This window comes from Caloenas nicobarica, chromosome Z (genome assembly GCF_036013445.1).
Source record: "Caloenas nicobarica isolate bCalNic1 chromosome Z, bCalNic1.hap1, whole genome shotgun sequence".
Taxonomy (NCBI): domain Eukaryota; kingdom Metazoa; phylum Chordata; class Aves; order Columbiformes; family Columbidae; genus Caloenas; species Caloenas nicobarica.
Genome location: NC_088284.1, coordinates 60,170,475 through 60,190,798, shown reverse-complemented (window position 1 = coordinate 60,190,798; position 20,324 = coordinate 60,170,475). Strand labels below are relative to the sequence as shown.

Genomic DNA, 20,324 nt, shown 5'->3' with positions numbered 1-20,324 from the left:
GCCAGAACTTCTAGGAAGGACAAGCATCACACTGAAAACCTGGAGAAGCTCAGCACGTCTGCTGTTGGCCAGAACTCAAGTCCCACTGGGAAAGCAGGGAACAATAAAAGGCAAAAAGACCCACATTTTCTCTCCTTGGGGAAGCCTCAGCAGGTTTCCTATTCATAGGTGCGACTGTAGCAACTGCTGAGTGAACGTGGCCATGGCCCCTGCCCAACCTCCCCCCTTGCGCACTGTACCACAGCAGACCACAGAGAAGACTAAAATTACAGGATGAAAATTACACAGCAGCTTTGTGGCAGAGCTGAGAACAAGTTCCAGGGAGCCTGGGCTCCTGCTTGGTGGCTTCCACCAGCACCAGCCACAGCTGTCGTAGGCAAAGTGTGTCTCAAGCAGCTGGGGATTTTTCCCTTCCTCAGATCTGAAGTGCCTTAACCAGCTCAGATGCTCTGGTTCAGCTTCTAAAATGACTCATCCTTGGAAAAGTGAGGAAAAATCTTTGCTGCACCAGCTTAAAAGCAACTCTTATGTTTACACAAGCTACTTTATCATTTTTAGCCACAGGTCATACGACTCACCTAACAATCCAAGAGCTACAAGACAATACAATTTAAAAAAAAAGACCTCTAGCTGATAGGTCTGTTTGGTACAACACCTAAAGCTCTGCTCACACTATTACATACAACATTAGTATATCTAGTCTTGGGAGAGTATAATCATCTAGAATTTCAATACACCATGAGGATTAGTATTAGTATCACTCTGAATGCAAACTGACATGTTGTAACTCCTTCTAACCTAGGCCTAACATTGCATCTTCTTAATAAACTGAAATGCTGATGCTAAACCCAGTATCCACAAGGGGATAAAACTTTAAGCTCTCCAAACTTAATTAGCTTTGGAGTCCAACATCCGGCAGTTGAAATATCTTGGGGTTTATGTTTATATCATTGTAGCAATTATGATATATGTTAAAAAAACCTGTAGAAATTTCTGATGGATTTTTTTTCTTTCCCGAGGCTAGTCCTACAATCCTTGTCATAAATCATTTAAGTCCTTCAGACACCTGCATGTGCTAATTTAAGCTGGCCTTAAATCATTTACTAAATGACTTCTTAGGAAGACAAATCTCTCCCATGGGATCAAATTCAAATATCAAAAACACCAGTGTAATTCCAAAGGTGTTGATTCAGTCAAGGGTTTGCCCTGGCATCTATTACCATAGATATCCACAGCAGTTCAGCAAATCCACTGAGAATCAGAGACACAGTAAAAGTATTCCATAATGAAATTATGTATAATATCCAACTGCAATATATTGGTCTTGCCAAAACAGATACTTCTCCTGAGTAGTGTCTTCATCAATGAAAAACTCCTTGAAATTGTCCTTACACAATTTTGTTGCTCTCTACAGAGGAAGAAATTATCACCTACTATTCAGTGTATTTCCAGCACTTTTGCTCAATGATGCTTTGCCAACAAGGAAATCTTTGACATAAATCTGCCATGGAAAAAATCAGTCACAAAACATATACTAAATATAAAATCAAGCAGTTTTCTGATCAGAGTACTTTAAACCACAGGAAAAGTTGATCCTATCTGAGTTTTTGTGATTGGGTCTGTGTCACTACTATTCAGAATATCCATAATCATAAATAAGGATCAATAATTTTTTTCCAAACCTATCCTGTTTTCATATACTTAGAAGCAGGTATTTAAAATTCAGAATTGATCCAAAGTGCTTATATCAAGCTTCAGTTTTAGAGTTTCAATATATCAAAAATAATTGGGTTTTGCTCTTTATGGAAGTATCAGTAACATATTTTACACCACCCATTTCACTAGTTCTTTAGCATTTCAGATGCATTTGTAGCACAAATTTATAAATACTGCTATTTCTTTCATGGCAAGCATGTTTGTCTCTGATCTATCACTTAAAATCAAGAGACAAGAATCTTAGCATTGTCTCCTCTGGCACAAACTGTATTGAAAACAAACAAGCAAACAAACGAAAACAGAAAATGGAAACATTTTTTGTCCTTTCAAGTCATTGCTGTTTTGATCTTGCTTTTCCTCAGCCTGTGACCCAAGCACCAGAGTACCTCTTTCTATCCTAAACTCCAGCCGTGCAGCTGTCAGTGAAGTTTGCTGCTATTAAAATATTGATTTCTGTAGCTATTAAACATCATCATCATCATCTCCACCATCCGAAATAACCAGCAAAGAGCTACTACCTGTGGAAGACACATACAACCAGTCAGAGGAGACGTTGCAGTCCAGCTCCTCAGGCAAATGAAAAAGGACTGAAATTTCTTTTCCTGCATTCAGTAGGCTGAAGAAAAGTAAATGTTTTTTTCAACAGAAGTACTATTCCCACACCTCACAAATTGCTGACAGTGCTTCCAGAGAGGTGGTATCTCTCAATTTCAGCAGGTCAGACCACATAAAACCTGGAGTGATGCTTGATTAATGAACCTTCTGGTTACTGCTTTTATTTATTTTAAAGCCTGGGCTGAAACAAGGACATCATCTCAGCTTTGCAACTCCGGGATGGTCCCTGTGCACATTCTGACATTAGAAACACGCCAATAACAGTGACTTAGTTACGGATTCATTTCTCTATGTTCATAATTCACAACACTCGTCATCTTATACATTGAGAAAAAGAATATAAAGAGTATTATTTCCATGGCTATCATTTATGGGATAGATGTTTCAATTGCGCATACTAAAGTTTTTCTGTCTCCAATCAGACCACTTATGAGATTGCAGCGTAGTCTCTACAGTCTTGCCAAAACTTTTGTTATATATGTTTATGTAATTCAATACCAATCTTTATGAGGTATTTCTACTTTGTATTCTGTTGGGATAAAAGGACTTTAAAATGGTCTAATATAAATGTGGTTCTTTATATGATTACAGGCTACGAATACTCTCTGTACCAATAAAACCTTTTTTCTTCTGACCAAGACAATCTTCAAATGTGCAAACATGCATCTTCTGAAGTACACAAACAAACTTTGTTTGATATAATCTGGGATGTGCTACAGAAGTTGTCTGCTCTTGCCAGGGAAGACATTTCAGGAGCTTCAAAACCTGTAACGGCTTTCATATACTTTCCTATTAGTACAATTATTATATATTTAATCATCCGTCCGCTTCCTTTACCCGCTGATAGGAAGGACTGAAAGACAAAACTGGACTCTGGTGGATTAACAACACATGTATTATCCTCAGACAACAGTTTAAAACCACCTGACTTCATTTCCACTATTTGCCAGGACAGCGTGAAAGCCAACAGAGATGGTAAGAAATCTCAGTCCCTCAGAAAGATTATTGTATTAAATTACCTAAATGCCTTCTTCAGACTACTTCATCAAAGTGCGTTTGGGCTCATAAAATGACAAGCAAATTTACCAAGTTTATCTGCACTGAGCAGAGTTGCAAATCTCACAGCTAGCTTCCTGCATACAGGGCAAGGGAAGCATGTTGGCACAGTAGAGACCCAGGAAAGAAGCCGAAAAATGATGAAAAGAAGAGAAAAACAGGTCCACAAGAAAGTGGTTCTAGGAGGTGCTCCTAGCTGAGGAAATGGAAGTTTATGGGCTTTTAGTTCACAGTGTGCAAACACACATACAGGTCATCCAACTGCTATCGAGAAGTATTCTTCAAACTCAGAGACAGTTATAGCAATGGGAAATGGCTAGACATTTAAGCTAGAGAGCCTCAGATAAAGCAAAAATAGAACATCCTAAAAACTTTTGGAAACTCTCCATTGCTGGCAGTGTTTTAATTAAAATTGGAAGATTTCTAAAAGCTACGCTTTGCTTCAAATAGAAATTATGTTTGGTGAGCTGTAAGACATCTGGTCAAAGATGGTTTGCCTGGATGACCACAATGTTTCCTTTTGATCTTAAAGACCATGAGTCTATTTGGAAACTGTATTTTGGAGAAAGAGTTTCTTAGGAACACCCTGGAAAACAGAAAACTGTTCAGAATTCAAAAATTCTAGTTTCATTATATGTTCACTCAAAGTTGTTATAACAGCTACAGATCAAACAGTGGATTGACTCTGACTTTGATAAACATACTTTAAAAGAACTTTTAAATTTGGATCCTTTACAAAAGCAAAGATAAACCCATATTCCAGCCTTTGTATTTATTTAAAACTTCAGCATCAATGGGAGTAACAGCATTTACTGCCCCTCAATAAAGGAGAAAAAATAATTTCAAACAATAATCTAGGTTAAACACAGCTTATGTAGGCAACAGTCAACACACCAATGGATATGACTGCTTTAAGTGGATTATACAAGAAAGGATTTAGAAAGACTGTTTTATTTTATGAAATTTTGTTTGTATTCATAAAATGCTCTGTGTGACACCAAGAGAAATATACATCCACAGAATAAAATACATAGTACTTGCTGTGCATTTGCCCTTTGCAGAAGTTATTATCCAGCTGTCAGTGTTGTCCCCATTTCACAGGTAGGGAGGCAGAACCACAAAGGAGAGAAGTTGTATGACAAAGGCCACACACATTCAAGCAGCCCAGCTGTGAACAGGCACAGCTGCTTGGCACCTCCTCTGAGCTGTTAAAACCTGAAGCTCAAAGGATGGTAGGGATCTGCTAGAGTGAAACAGATCAGCCAAGAAAAATGAGTGGCTTCCCAGTGACACTGACTTTTTCAAATGATCCTAAAAGAAGGGAAGTTCTTACACACAACAGCCTGGGCAGGGGGAAGATTCTTTTGTTTTGGGGAGGGATATTTTTCCAGCTCTCTGCCCCTGGCTTTTAACTACCTGTTAATAATGCTAGATATGACAAATTATCTGAGTATCATGATTTTTTGATGTTTACCGTTTAGACTAGCTGGCTGAGATAACAACTACTAGAATTAAACATGATTGCCTTGCTTCTCAGAAGCACGCAGAGAGATGCATAAAAATTTTGACACGTTACATCCCGAACATATGTTACTGCCAGGAAGTTTTCTAAAAGCAAGGCAAGGGGAGCGGGGTGTGTGTGTACAAAGACCTTTAATCCATTTTTCTATGAATACCCTGCACTATAACTAATATCATCAGTATCAGATGAAGCTGGATCCCCTCAGGAAATGGTGTGTAGAAGCTGTTCTGACACATTCCTAAACAGTGTGCTCTGAGATGCTCCTTTCCAAAACGTGTTTTCTTTCAATCTCTGTCTCCTCATCTCTCTCCTGATATTCTGGCATTTGGCCCTGCAGGATCAGCTTCCTCCAGAATGGTGTATCTTTCCCTGGTTCAAAACTAGGATCTATTCCCTTCATCCGCTTTCTGATATCCAGTAATTTTACGGCCCAGTAGCCAAAACAGCAATGTTCTATCTCTCTGCCACTAGCAATGCAAACTGACTCTAACGATAGCAAAAGTACACTTAGTATAATATGAGACTATTGCAGCTGTCAGAGCTGCTGTCTTCCCTGGCAAGCTCTTAGAACACAGATGAGCAACAAAAGGACTAATTTGCCTTTTTTTTAAACATGTCATCACCCTATAATTTTTCACCTATAAACCGACTTTGCTGATAAAACCCACCGAATTATGTACTGCTTTACTGGAACTGTAAAGAAACTAGAATGTTATTAACAGCTACTAGCATCCCTGGACTAAGGATGGCCAAGCAGTTTCGCTGATAGATCTCTGCTTTCACATGTTTATAACTGCTATGATGAAAGTCATCTTACAGGTTTTAAATTCCCACCCATAGATTTACCTAAAATGCTTTTGTCATTATTAAGGCTGAGCAAAATCCTTTAGCAGCTCCTGAACTGTGAGAGGAATGTAATACCCTTTTCCTTTTCAGGCTGCATTTTTTTTTTTTTTTTAAATGTAGCATTTCCGCCTACAGAAGAAAGCTGCAGAAGCCTATTTGATCTGGCTGCATATGCATCCTATGTCCCTAATTAATGGTCTCACTTTGAATGAGGATGAGCACTCCCAGCTTGCATGGGGAAAGCCAGGCAGATGTGCCATTGAAGCAAGAAAGCAACCGCCACGTGTTTAGAAATTCTGACAGAGAGGTGCTGAGAAATTCTTATGCCAGAATGAAGATATTTTAGAGAGCATTTAGATAACCCAAGGTACACAAGGTGAACCTAATGATGCCTAATTAAGTTAGCCACACAGCATGCCACATATACCTTTTACACTCAGCAGAAGTGACTAGGACCTCTACTAGTCCCTGCTGAAATCAATTGCCAGCTGAAGACTCCCATAGCATGCTCACCATACTGGAGCGCATGCTGCCCAAATAGCTTCTCCAATATTTACCTCCGTGGCTGTGATGCTGAAGTGTCCTCTGATGCAACCATGGGTGGACAAAGGTTTTTTCCTCTTTGTTTTTGTTATTTCATTAGTGTACAGTCAACTTTGCAATTAAGATATCCTGAAATATTCTAATACCTAAAGAATATAAGGTGGGAACCAAAACAAGTATTCACAGCTAATTATTTATATCCTAAGTACTTTTATTTTCTAAAGTAAGATGACAAATGTTAAAGCCGATGTTAAATTTGCAGTTATGTCTAGTAAGACATTTTTATGAATTTATCCATTGCTGGGATTAGCATTGCAGCTCCAATAAAGATCTGTCTGCACAAGAAAATTATGACCACTGTCACATATTAACAGGTTAGATTTAGGCTTTAAGATACCTAAATATGTTTTTTTGTTGAGCTTCCATTAGTGACAGTGAAAGGAAAGCAAGTGCAAAAGTATTTCCCCTAATTTGTCCTCAAATTCAAGAAATTTAAGAGGTATGTTACATTTTTAATCTTAAATTTTATATTGTGAATATATTAGCACGCTATAACACTCTCTTTCGGAAATATTTGTTCCCTATACAGTAAAAGTATCCTCTGAAGGGCATTTTCTCTATCATTCTTAAAAAAACATTTGTATGTATTTTTTTAGTGTTCCTAAACAAATATCTGTGACAAGATCTAGACTACACGCACAAATATTGCCACCAATCCTAACCTCTGCTCGGTGTGTTTACTGGAAACACAATGTATTTTAACAGCAGAACACATGCTATGAAGCAAAAGCCAAGGAGTCCTGTTTGGCAGGAGCCCCAGATTGACCTGGTGCAGAGGTCAAAGAACATGATTTGTCCAAAGAAAAATCCGCCGTTTTTAAATCGCTCTAAGATAAAATCCAGCTACAATCCAGCTAATTTTTTGGAGTCTTTAAGATTTATTCTGTTCAAGACACATGTTGCTCTGTAGAATTCAGAATGGGTTACTTTTTTTTTTATCTTGGTAGAGAGAGTCCCTTGCAAAGTCCCAGGCCATTGCATATATATAAGGTCATTTGCTTTTGGCTCTCCAAAACCAGAAGGCTCCAGATATATCAAACTCAAGAGACCCATCCAATCTTCCTCATTTTGAATATTCTTGTCTCATAAGATTTTAGCTACTTCTCTGAGAGATGGATGAGTCCTTGCCTGTCTCTCTAGAGTCAGCCAACATCTTTCTCATTGACCATGAAACCTGGAGACCATAATAGCAGCTCTACCATAATCCCTATAAACTATTTAGTGCTGGAATGGGATACTTGACAGCTGATCCAACACTGGGCTTCTGTTATGTTGCAATAACTTGTTATTAATAAAAAATGGTGGAGCACTTAAGTTTTTAAACAGCATACTACTGGTCAAAATCTTGACCCAACTCCTTGCCATCCTGTGGTCTTTCCATTTCCCTGCCCGTATCACTACCAGTTTTAGAAAATAATGATATGAATATAGTGAGAGAATGCAATCCTGCTGAATAATGTCTTTTTCATTCCTCAAACCATTTGTTACACTAATTAGGAAGTGAGCTAGTTAAAACCTCTTGACTAATCTCCAATTCCTGCCTGAAAGTTAACAGTGAGATTGTCATTGCCAAGGACTTCTGTAAAATGACTTAGCGAGCAGAAAATTGGAATGTTCTAAAATCTAATATTTATTTTTAATACATTCACAATTAGCGATATCGAGGGGACAAGAACCCTTTGAGGCAGGCGCTAACAACTGGGATAATAAAGATTAAATGGAAAAATAAATCTAGGAATCAAACACAATAATTTATTCCAAGAAACACTTCCATATTCCCCAACAGTGGACATTTATATTTTCTAAAATCAATCACACTGAATTCCTAATGGCCATTTTTCTGCTTTTAGTAGAAAACATCAAAAGGTAATTCCACCAGGAAGCTTCAGAGATTGTTTTTTGATTGTTTCTTTAAGTACTAATAGAAAAGTCAGCTATCTCATGAATACAGCAATAACTGGACATTAACAAAGCTTTTATTCTTCACAAATAAACCTCAGTCCCATTAGTGTTACAATTAACTTCATTAAATATTTCTACCTACTGTAGATAAATGAAAAGAGATTAACATTATATGACAAAATTTGCTGACTGAAGAACCATTATCTCCTGCAGCAGCATTGGATTTGGCCAGTTCTGTACAAGCGGAAGGCCATGTATATTCAAATGATACTGTCTGGACATGCTCTGGACTAAACCTTTCATCTTCAGGTTATGGTCAACCAAGGTTCAGCTTTAAGCTGATGTTGTGGTTTAACTCCAGCCGGAAACCAAGTCCCACACAGCCACTTGCTCACTTCCTCCTGGTGGGGTGGGGAGAGAATCAGAAGGGTAAAACTGAGAAAACTCATGGGTTGAAATAAAAGCAGTTAAATAGGTAAAGCAAAAGCCGCACATGCAAGCAAAACAAACCATGGAATTCATTCACAGCTTCCCATGGCCAGGCAGGTGATCACCCGTCCCCAGGACTGCAGGGCTCCATCACAGGTAACAGTTATTTGGGAAGACAAACACCATCACCCCAAACATTCCCCCCTGCCTCCTTCTTCCCCCAGTTTTATATGCTGAGCATGACACCATATGGTATTGAATATCCCTTTGGTCAGTTTGGGTCAGCTGTCCCAGCCATGTCCCCCCTCAACTTCTTGTGCACCCCCAGCCCACTCACCAGCAGGATGGTGTGTGAAACAGAAAAGGCCTTGACTCTGTGTCAGCCCTGCCCAGCAATAACTGAAACATCTCCGTGTTATCAACCCTGTTTGCAGCACAAATCCAAAACAGAGCCTCATGCTAGTTATTATACTATTAAGAAAATGAACTCTATTCCAGCCAAAACCAGTACAGCTGCTTTTATATCATGCACAGACCAAACACTGTTTCATGTGCCAAAAAGGAACACCAAGTTTTAGGTTGCCATTCCTCAGAAAAATTAGACATTTCACTCTGCCTTCTCAGGTGTTTCAGGTATTGGTTTGGTGCAGACAAGGGAGAAACCTGCTACAAAATGCAGCTGCAATTCCACTCCACTGTTGCTCTACTCACGGGGTCTTATCGCTGTGGTTTTCCTCTAGGTCTAGGCATATTGTGAACTGCAATCTAGTCCATACTGGGTCACAAATGAACATAAATTTGATGCAGTCTTAGCATGGTAAAATTATTCTTGATTCCTGCTGAAGCAACATAGACTTCTCGGGGATTTTTGCTGATGAAGAATGTGGTTTAAGCTAAAGCTAGTAATATACTAGGCTCCCCTCTAAGTACTGATTTCTATCACTGTCAAGTAAAAATAGTACTGACCACCTTGTGCAAACTTTACAACACCACAATGAGCAGTTAGAACAACACTAATTACAGCAGGATCTAATGCAGTTGTTTGTCAGTGAACAGCAACTTCATATCTCAAAAAGCCCTGAAAAAAGATCCAAGTTGTAGGACTATTTGCTCATGTTTACATGAAACTTTTTAACACTATGGAGGCAGGTGCTAAAGGGAGATGTTGCTATGCCCTCTCATACACTGTGATTCAGTTCATGTTTTAACTCACCCAGCAACAGGAGCCTTGGAAATAGCAAGCCTGATTCTTGATTTTGTCTAAGCTAAAGATGGAAAGATTGCTTATGTGAAAGCTTTTTGAGTCAATTAAATAAAGGGTCTACAGTGGTAAACATTGCATTACTTAATAACTAACTTAACCCCCCAGTCAAACTCTGAGCATGGAAACCAGCATGATGGTTCCTATTAATTTGCAACCAAGTAGGGTAGTATTGATTCTTTGTCCTCCAAGTGCTTCTGCAGATTATGGCTACTCAGACAGATACCAGTAACTCACTTGGTCCCAGTGTTTAACTGTTGTGTTGTTCCATTTGGCTAACAAAATCCTTCTATTCACTAATAAGGTTTAACAAAATAATATGTTGCACTGCCAATGTGAAACACAACCTTACGCATAACAACATTATCATTTGAATTTCTCTAAGCAATAAGTCCATGATGCTGGCTTTTAGAAGCCTGATGTTTTAGTACTGTAATAACATTCTTAATTTCTGATGCATTTTGTGCCCCCTACATTAAATCCAAATTTTTTTAAGCTTTATTTTCTCCTTGCTCAACCTCATACTGCAATCTTGGAACATTTAAATTCATGAGTAATTTGAAAAAACAACCTGATGATGATTTTCTTAGCACTGAAAATTTTAACCCTCCTCTTTATTTGCAATGAACAGTCTGATCCAGAGTGGTTAAATGTATGTTTCCTAAAGGCACACTCCACAAGTAGTGGCATACTCCTTGCCAAAGCAAGACCACCACCTTGTTGTGAAATCCATCTCTTCCCCTACTCTTTAGACAGCTCTCTCTCATATCAACCCAGGATATTATTTAGCCATATGAACTGCTGCAACTACATAGCAACGTGATGAAACATTTACTTATGGCTGCTACAGTTCTGTTCCTCTCTGACCGTCACAAACATCCACAATGTCCTACCAGTAATAAGGACAGGATACATTCCTGTCCTCTGAAGACAGCCCAGATCTCACCAAAGATATGCCTGCGAACATTCTACATGTTTCTGCCTATAGTTCTGTTCAGTTTGTTATGGAAAAGTTAAGAATCCCCCACACTCACATGGTACTATCACTTTTGTATCATCAGGTCATACAGATCTGCTCTGTGTCTGGTTGGGTGAGGCTGAGTAAAATGCAAATATCTACAGTAATGTTTCCCCAGGTATTCTGATCCTGGAGCAGAGGTGACAAAGGCATGACAATTCCACAAAACTCTGGTCAAGCAGGGTATCTTGCTGAAATTAGGTAGCTTTACTTCTTATTTCAGTGGAAGTGAGACTGGAAATCTTGGTATCTCTAAAAGACGAGTGAACCTGACCCATCAACCAGGAGTTCAAACTCCAAATGAATCTCCCTGAAATTAATCAAAATTTAAAAGGAGATGTCATCTTAGTTGAGATTAATAAATAAACACTAAAATGTCTTCTCTGTTACCAAATGTGACACTTTACAGGAACTTGAATTGTTAATTTTACTTTTTTGAGCATTGCTATGGGCCACAGGTCTTTTTCAGATCTCCATTGTGATGCAAAGCACTGGGGACCTTATAAACAAAATAGAACAAACTTTAGTTACTCTGTACATCAATTTGAATATATTATCAATCTTAAAGCTGCCTTTTATTACCTTAAGAACTGTGTTCTTCTAGTATTATTGCATTGCAATTTATGCTACTTGATTCCATGAGATATATCTCAACATATGAGTCACGAATTACATTATCACAGGCCTTTACTACAAACTCTTCATCTCATGTCATAGTTCAGCATAAAAAGACAGCCTTCTCATCGGTACTGTCCATTTAACTTCTATGTATTATTGTCATGTGTAGGTGCTTCAACTCCGACATTTCATTGGACCTGCATCTCTTCAGTGATAGAAAAGCTCCACATGATTTTCCTTATGCTTTCTATTGATGTAGAGTCTGACCTACAGACTGAGGTTGCAACCATTCTTTGCAATCTTTTCCACCTTGTGACTCTTCATGTCAGCACTGCAGCAAACTCAGAGGTGCACCACAGCTCTTTATTCCCACCTCTGGAAGTGCTGTAATAGTCAGATCTCAATAGAGGGCCTACCAGCAATACATTCAACCATTTAACAGCTGAATTGAGCTTCATATCTCTCAGCTCCGGACTGATTCTGTCCCTCTTCCCACTTACTTTTCACTTCTGCTACCGTTGTTTCATGCACTGCAGCATCACCAAAATAACTCTGCTGTGCTAACTCCATGGAGCTAAAAAGGCTCTTGATTCATGGCATAGTGCTTTCATTGACCCCTGCCAAAGGCCAACCAGAAGCAGCACATCAGCTGGAGAGACTGGACAACTCTGTAAAAGATTTCATTCAATGCTTAGCTTTGATACATAGCACTAATCTCTGCTTTGAATCCACAAACTTCTCTCACTTCTCTGTTTTTCTATCAACACAAAGGAGACACACACAGACCTAGAAAAGATGGTGTAGGTAAGGCTATGTTTCATATTTTCTACACGCCAAACTATCTTAGGGACATTAACGTTTCATTCAGGCATCTTTTCCTAAAACTACTTAATTAATATCATTTCTAAATGACACCACACAGCATTGCTATGCAAGGATGTGGATGCTAATGGATAAAATTGAGTTACACTGTGTATCCTTTAACTTTTAATGTAAATACAGGGTAATGTTTATCTAATGTTGAGAAAATTGTGAAAATGTGTAATCCACATGTCTTCAGTTTATGTTTCCTGTTGTATCTATTAATATTCTTTATAACAGTGTTGAGGTTTTTCCAAAAGAAAAAAAAAAATCAAGTCAAAGATCTTCAAAGCAATTCATTAACTAAAGTCCACAAGAGCAAGATTTTAAATTACCTATATATCTTTCCCTGTGCATCCACACAATGAAATCAAACACTATTCACACAAGTAGTTTAGAAATACCAGATTTCATAATGGTTCTTCCATTATATGCAGGTTATTTATATAATGAATTAGCACTCAATAAAAATTTCATAATTGAAAATTTCATAAAGCAGCGAATCAGTGATCCACATCTGAAGCAAGCACAGATCAAGTCAGTTGTGTGTGCATGTTATATGGAGAGGATTTTAAGCATTAAGTAAACTACCACTAAATGGTTTTAAAAGTAAACATTCCTCAGTGTTCCTTTGTTCACAAACACATGTCATCTAATCTGCTGCAAATATTGGCATTAGATACAGTCACACTCATAAATATAATAGCATATAGTACTGGCCCAATAAGATTAAACCTTTTGTTTTTAAAAGGTCCTGCTTATGTAATACAATTTGATTTCCAGGGTGCTTTAATAGGCATTAAATGTTATACACACTGAGGACAAACTGGCCTTTATTCTACAAATACATATATGTATTTTGGCATGTCTGCAGCCAGAGAAGAATTCCCAAGCCCAGGTTCAGTGGAGCAGTCACAAAGTCAATCACAAACACTTCTGCCAGATCTAGGTATTACACTATTGACATCTCTTTGGATACAGAATCAGTAGCAGGGTTGAGTACCTTGCACAACCCTCACTAGAACTCCTCAGTATTAAAGTGACATTTAACAATGATAAGAAATGCAGAAATTCTGTACTAGCAGCAGCACAGGCTGGGGATTAGACCTAAATGGTGTAACATGGAAACCATTGGAAAATAAACGATGCCTCTGATTTTCTGCTGTGCTCTGACTTAGAGTTTCCCATGATTCTGGCCACAGTAGTCTGGGCTGGTTGCCAGAGGTGCAGAAGGGGTACTTGGAAGCTGGGTGTAACATCAAAGTTATTCTGGTATGTACATATGAACTTGTGCATTTGTGTGTAAATTGCTTCACCTTTGTGCACACAGGAAAGAGTGTGGCGTGGCGCAGATGTGAACACTTTTCCTTCCTTTTGCAGTATCACATGTTCTAAATGCAGCACTCATTTGTGTGGTGGTCCTAGCACTCACAGGGACAGAGGTTTGGGCCCTGACCATTTTCATACTAATCCCAGAATCACAGAATGTTAGGGATTGGAAGGAACCACGAAAGATCATCTAGTCCAATCCCCAGACTGCAGCAGGAACACCCAGATGAGGTTACACAGGAAGGCGTCCAGGCGGGTTTTGAATGTCTCCAGAGAAGGAGACTCCACAACCTCCCTGGGCAGCCTGGTCTAGTGTTCTGTTATCCTCACTGAGAAAAAGTTTCTTCTCAAATTTAAGTGGAACCTCTTGTGTTCCAGTATGAAACCATTACCCCTTGTCTTGTCGTTGGTTGTCACCAAGAAGAGCCTGGCTCCATCCTCGAGACACTCACCCTTTATATATTTATAAACATTGATGAGGTCACCCCTCAGTCTCCTCTTCTCCAGGCTAAAGAGACCCAGCTCCCTCAGCCTTTCCTCATAAGGGAGATGCTCCACTCCCTTAATCATCTTTGTTGCCCTATGCTGGACTCTCTCCAGCAGTTCCCTGTCCTTCTTGAACTGAGGGGCCCAGAACTGGACACAATATTCCAGATGTGGTCTCACCAGGGCAGAGTAGAGGGGAAGGAGAACCTCTCTCGAGCTGCTAACCACCCCGCTTCTAATACACCCAGGATGCCATTGGCCTTCCTGGCCACAGGGCACAGTGCTGGCTCATGGTCATCCTGCTGTCCACCAGGACCCCCAGGTCCCTTTCCCCTACACTGCTCTCTAATAGGTCATTCCCCAACCTATACTGGAATCTGGGGTTGTTCCTGCCCAGATGTAAGACTCTACATTTTCCCTTGTTATATTTCATTAAATTTTTCCCCACCCAACTCTCCAGTCTGTCCAGGTCTCACTGGATAGCAGCACAGCCTTCTGGCGTGTCAGCCACTCCTCCCAGCTTGGTGTCATCAGCAAACATGCTGACAGTGCACCCTATTCCCTCATCCAAGTCATTGATGAATGATTGAATATTGAATAATACTGGTCCCAGTACTAACCCTTGAGGCACTCCACTAGACACAGGCCTCCAACCAGACTCCGCCCCATTGACCACGACTCGCTGGCTTCTTTCCTTCAGCCACTTTGCGGTCCACCTCACTACCCGATCGTCCAGTCCACACTTCCTCAGTTTAGCTGTGAGGATGCTGTGGGAGACTGTGTCAAATGCTTTACTGAAGTCAAGGTAGACCACATCCACTGCTCTACCATCATCTATCCACCTTGTTATGTCTTCATAAAAGGCTATGAGGTTGGTCAAGCACGACTTCCCCTTGGTGAAGCCATGTTGACTGCCCCTGATGACCCTCTTATCCTTGATATGCCTTAAGATGTCACCAAGGATAAGGTGTTCCATCACTTTTCCAGGGATGGAGGTGAGGCTGACTGGTCTATAGCAAACTGGGTCCTCCTTCTTGCCCTTTTTGAAGACCGGAGTGACATTTGCTTTCCTCCAGTCCTCAGGCACCTCTCCCGTTTCCCAAGACTTGGCAAAGATGATGGAGAGCGGTCCAGCAATGACTTCAGCCAGCTCCCTCAGCACCCGTGGGTGCATCCCATCTGGACCCATGGATTTATGGATGTCCAGATTGCTTAATTGCTCCCTAACCCAGTCCTCATCAACTGAGGCAAACTCCTCCATTGCCCTGCCTTCCTCTGGGGCCTCAGGGGTACGGGGCTCCTCAGGACAGCCTCCGGCAGAGTCGACAGAGACAAAGAAGGCATTCAGTAATTCTGCCTTCTCTGTATCTTCTGTCACCAGGGCACCCACCCCATTCATCAGTGGGCCTACATTGCCTCTAGTGCTAGTTTTATCTGCCATGTATTTGAAGAAGCTCTTTCTGTTGTCCTTGACCCCTCTTGCCAGGTTTAATTCTAAGGAGGCCTCAGCTTTCCTAGTTGCCTCCCTACATCCTCTGACAACAGCCTTATATTCTTCCCAAGTGGCCAGCCCCTCCTTCCATGATTTGTAAACTCTCCTCTTCCACTTGAGTTTGCCCAGCAGTTCCCTGTTTAACCACGTAGGTCTCCTGGCTCCCTTCCTTGACTTCCTACGTGTCGGGATGCTCTGATCTTGAGCTTGGTAGAAGCAGTCCCTGAATGTTGACCAACTATCTTGGGCCCCTTTACCTTCAAGCAGCCCTGCCCACGGGATTTCCCCCAGCAATTCTTTGAAAAGGCCAAAGTTGTCCCTGCTGAAGTCCAGGGTTGCAATTCTGCTTGCTATTCTGTTCTTGCCACAGGAGATCCTGAACTCCACCATTTCATGGTCGCTGCAACCAACGCAGCCCTCCACCTTTACTGCTTCAACCAGACCCTCCTTGTTAGTGAGGACGAGATCCAGCGGTGCTCCTCTCCTAGTTGGCTCCTCCACCATTTGCATTGGAAAGTTATCGTCAATGCACTGGAGGAACCTCCTGGACTGTGGCTGGCTTGCTGAGTAGTCCTTCCAATCCCCAAAATATGCAGCTCAGCGGAGCTGCTGGTGGTCTTAAAGGGTTAAACACGTCAACTCTATCAACATGGGGTTGAACACGCTTTGTGTGTGCTTCCCTAGCCGTGTCCCATCCTCAAGAGGAACTTCAGCCCTAAATAGGGCTTTCCAGATTGCAGAAGGATTCCTGTATGATTTACCGCCTCTTACCAATAACTTTTACTTCTCAAATTCTTTGTCAAGTAAAACCTGACAAATTCATGACAGACAAAAGTCATCATCCAAGGACTTAAAAAAAGCTTGACTCTGTTATCACAACTGAAAAACACCAGTGACTTGGGGGTTCGTTGGGGAATGTGGGTTACACGAACAACATAAAAAAAGCTAATACAATGTTCTCCACACTTCTTTTCTAAAAGAAGACCAGAGGAAATCCAATTCTACAGTCGGTGATGAAGCTACTAACCACTGAACTTAAAGGATTAAAACAAAAGTGTGTCTTGGGTACAGATACAAGACAATAACATACTTAACTATAAATCAGTAATTAAATTATGTTGACAGTTACCCATGATATCATCTAGTCCAAAGCCATGACATCATGCGTCAAACAGATCTTAAAATTAAGATCAGCAGGAGCTGCCAAAAGGACCGTGGAAAAGAACCTTCTTATTTTAATCCCTCAGACACCAGTGCAGAAAAAGACTAGGAAGAAAAAAAAAGATAAACTTTCCTCTGAACATTGTACCATCCCACATTGCTCATCCTCATCCTGAAAGCTGGTTGATTTATAGGAGATCTGCAGACATGAATGTTACACATGTGATTTTGCAGAGAAGCACAGCACAGTGATTAGTGCATTAACAAAATTCCTATACACCTCCATGAATAATGTTGGACTTTATGTTCCAAGAATAGCACACACTTAATAGCATGGTATTGTCTTCACTTCATTTTAATGGGAAGCAGAACGTTAGCGAACAGATAGTGTGTCAGTTCTTGTAATGCTATATGCCATTCAGGTGAATGTCCTCTGGTATGAAATTATAAAAAATGCAAAGGCTTTTGCCTCAGACACATAGGTGGATTTTCTTACCTTTGGTTCCATTGAAATGAAGCTGTGGGTACCTCTACTTGAGAGAACTGACCTTTTAATTGTTTTACTATGGTAGAAGTGGTAGTAGTCCTTCAGTGTTCCAATCTGTAAGGGGACAGAAGAAAAAAAAAAAAAAGAGACGGAGATTTAATTTATGAAAACCAGTATTCTGTTTTTCATTTCCAAAAGTCTATAAATTATGCAATTTCCTGCATGCTGAAGTGTTACTTGAACCCACTGATCATCTTTCAAAAGAAGGACATATGATATGAAATGGATGGAGTGTCCTTGAGGCAGTAACTGCATAACCAAAGATTATAATTGAGCTGCTTAGTCTGGCTGTATCTACCTTTTTAATGTTTAATTTATATGCAGTACTTTAAGTAATTCTAGATCAATCCATATCCAAACTGTCTTCAAATGGCAAGTATAAAAATGATCAAATGGCTATATGGTTATTAAAAAGCATTCCATCTAGTTTGCTTAAGGAAATATACTGTAAAATGCACTAGATTTGCTTATTTCTATAATTAAATTATAAAAAGGACATTCACAGCATCAGACTATACAACAGGAATAGGCTTCTCTTTCTGCCAAAAGTGGGCATGAAAGAAGTAGAAAAAAGATGGAAACAGTAACTTCATAGAATAATGACTAGCTCAAAGTACAAAAATCGATTCGTGCAAAATTGCAAATTTCACAGCAGTACAATAGAAATACTTCTTATTCATCCCATCAGTACACAGTAGCAATGTAAATATTAAACTAAAACAGCCTCCACAATTTGACAAAGAAATTTTTTTTTCCAGAGTCATTAATATCTAAACATTTATAACTTGAAACTTAAGTTTCACACACCTATGAACAAACATTCAGTCTCACTATCTTCTCACATTCACTCACTATCACATTCTCACAGAATGTATCTGAAACTCACTTGCAATTTGACCTTTTATTGCACTGCCAGTCTTCTAAGACACTTAATTTAGTTAAAAGTTCCTTAATGATGAGCAAAAAAGGGACAATTGAGCTTACTGCCATTTCAAGTTGAAACTCAAAGTGACCTCAGAAAACAGGTTGGGTTTTGCAAATAAATCTGAATGAAATCACCAGAGTACAGAGGAACATTCAAAAACTCTAACCTCAAAAAAATCAGTATTCTGAATTTGCATATGTAAGAATATACATGTAGGAAATTTGAAAGTTCAACAGTAAAGGTAGGTTCAAAGAGACTGGGAATAAACTACTGAAAACTGCAAGGATATTCTTCTAGAATATTAGAAAACAAAAAGCTTGAGAAAATATCGAAGTGGACTAAGAAATATCAACAGAAAAATATTATTCTCAAGGAGCACTTGAACGTTTTATCTTAAAATTTTAAAAAGTAGCTGATCATAAATAAGAATCGGTTTGATGAAGCCTAATTAAAATATATTAGCACTGCAATAATAATTTTCATGCTTCCTTCTCTTTGAAAGGCAACTCCAGCTCAAGTGGTGGAACTCTGTAGCTTGGATTAGCCCAGTCTCACATCTCCAAGTGCATGCCCACAAATAAACCTTCCTTAAACATATATGGGGAAGTCTTCTTGTGGAAGCTCAAAGAGCTGTAGGAGCCTGGACCTTCTGATATCACCCACACATGGTCCTCTGCAGGCTGGAATCTGTTGCCAGAGCAGGTGTCAGAGCAAAAACTGGTTCTCCGTTTGTGGATCAGCATAGTCTTCTGGTGACACAGTATGTCAGAATAAAACGCAGTTTCCATGCTTAATTTTAGCCCAAAGGGAAATTAGTGACATTATTACACAGTCATATTATTGCATCAATTTTGACTACATTAGCCAGAGTTTACTCTGAATTTAACAGCCTGTAGCACATTGAATGTCCCTTAGCATCAGGCTACTTTTGCATCTTTTTGGAATTGTTATTGTTTATATCAACCATTGAAAGTTGGTGCCAGGGTTAGCACCAGTGCAGATGATGACATGCTTCCCTGAGACAAAGGAGTGCAACTGGTCACTTCCTGGACTCATCAGTAGCCTCAAATAGGGTTGAAATGCCAGCTACTGGAAAGTGATGCTACTCTTGCTCCCTAAGCCCTCAAAGGCCAGTAAAGTACATATTCACCTTTCCAAAGTAGCTACAAAGTCTACAGACCTTTCATGGACTTTGCTGTCTTCAGAGTGAATTAAAAACCTGCTATTGTGTGTTTCTTTGTGTACTGCACAAATAGAATGGTTATATTTTAAGGAAAATAAACATCTTTCCTGTTTTGTGCTACACAATTCTCAGTATCACCCACTTCTCTGTGCCTTATCTTGCACTAGCTTGAGGATTTTTACTAAAGAGAAACTCTAGCTGACTCCTCTGAGGTATCCAAAAGAGCACATTTAGGAGACGACCTCATTGCACTCCTGGAGATCCTACAGTTTAGCAGCACTAGTGACCCACAGAAGAGACTGGAGGGATCTGCATGCTCTACCTTTCAGCCAAAGTGGGACAGCCTGAGGCTCTGTAATGCTTGATAGCTGTACTCCCCTCTGAAACCTTGGATTCAGGGGACAGAATTAAGCCCTTGGAATTAAGTGTGGTAGTTATAATGCCATGTCTTCCAGGCACCATCAATTTTAAGATAATAACAATTATTATTAATAATAATTAATTAAAATGGTGAGATCCATAGCTTTAGTTCGTAACTATCAATTAAATGAAAGGATCTCAAATCTTTTGAATGGAATTTAATTCACATTCACTAACTGCCAGTGCCTCTCACAGTAAGGTAACACCAGCATTATTAAAAATTTTATTGCCCTCTTTTCCCTTAATGAGAATTTACTTAGACCTTCCAAATCCCTTGACCACTTGGAGAACAGTTAAACCATGGAAATATAGCACAATAAAATGTATCATTATG

At 39.7% G+C, this 20,324-nt stretch overlaps 1 protein-coding gene across 2 annotated transcripts in view; it reads right to left on the bottom strand.

The window, feature by feature from the left end:
• Positions 1 to 20,324, bottom strand: part of PCSK5 (proprotein convertase subtilisin/kexin type 5) — a 258,936-nt gene that overhangs the window by 215,647 nt on the left and 22,965 nt on the right. For both annotated transcript variants that reach the window (XM_065655390.1, XM_065655391.1), the window contains exon 2: positions 17,412 to 17,516. In XM_065655390.1, the coding sequence (XP_065511462.1) occupies positions 17,412 to 17,516 (105 nt within the window). The remainder of the gene's footprint in view (positions 1 to 17,411; positions 17,517 to 20,324) is intronic.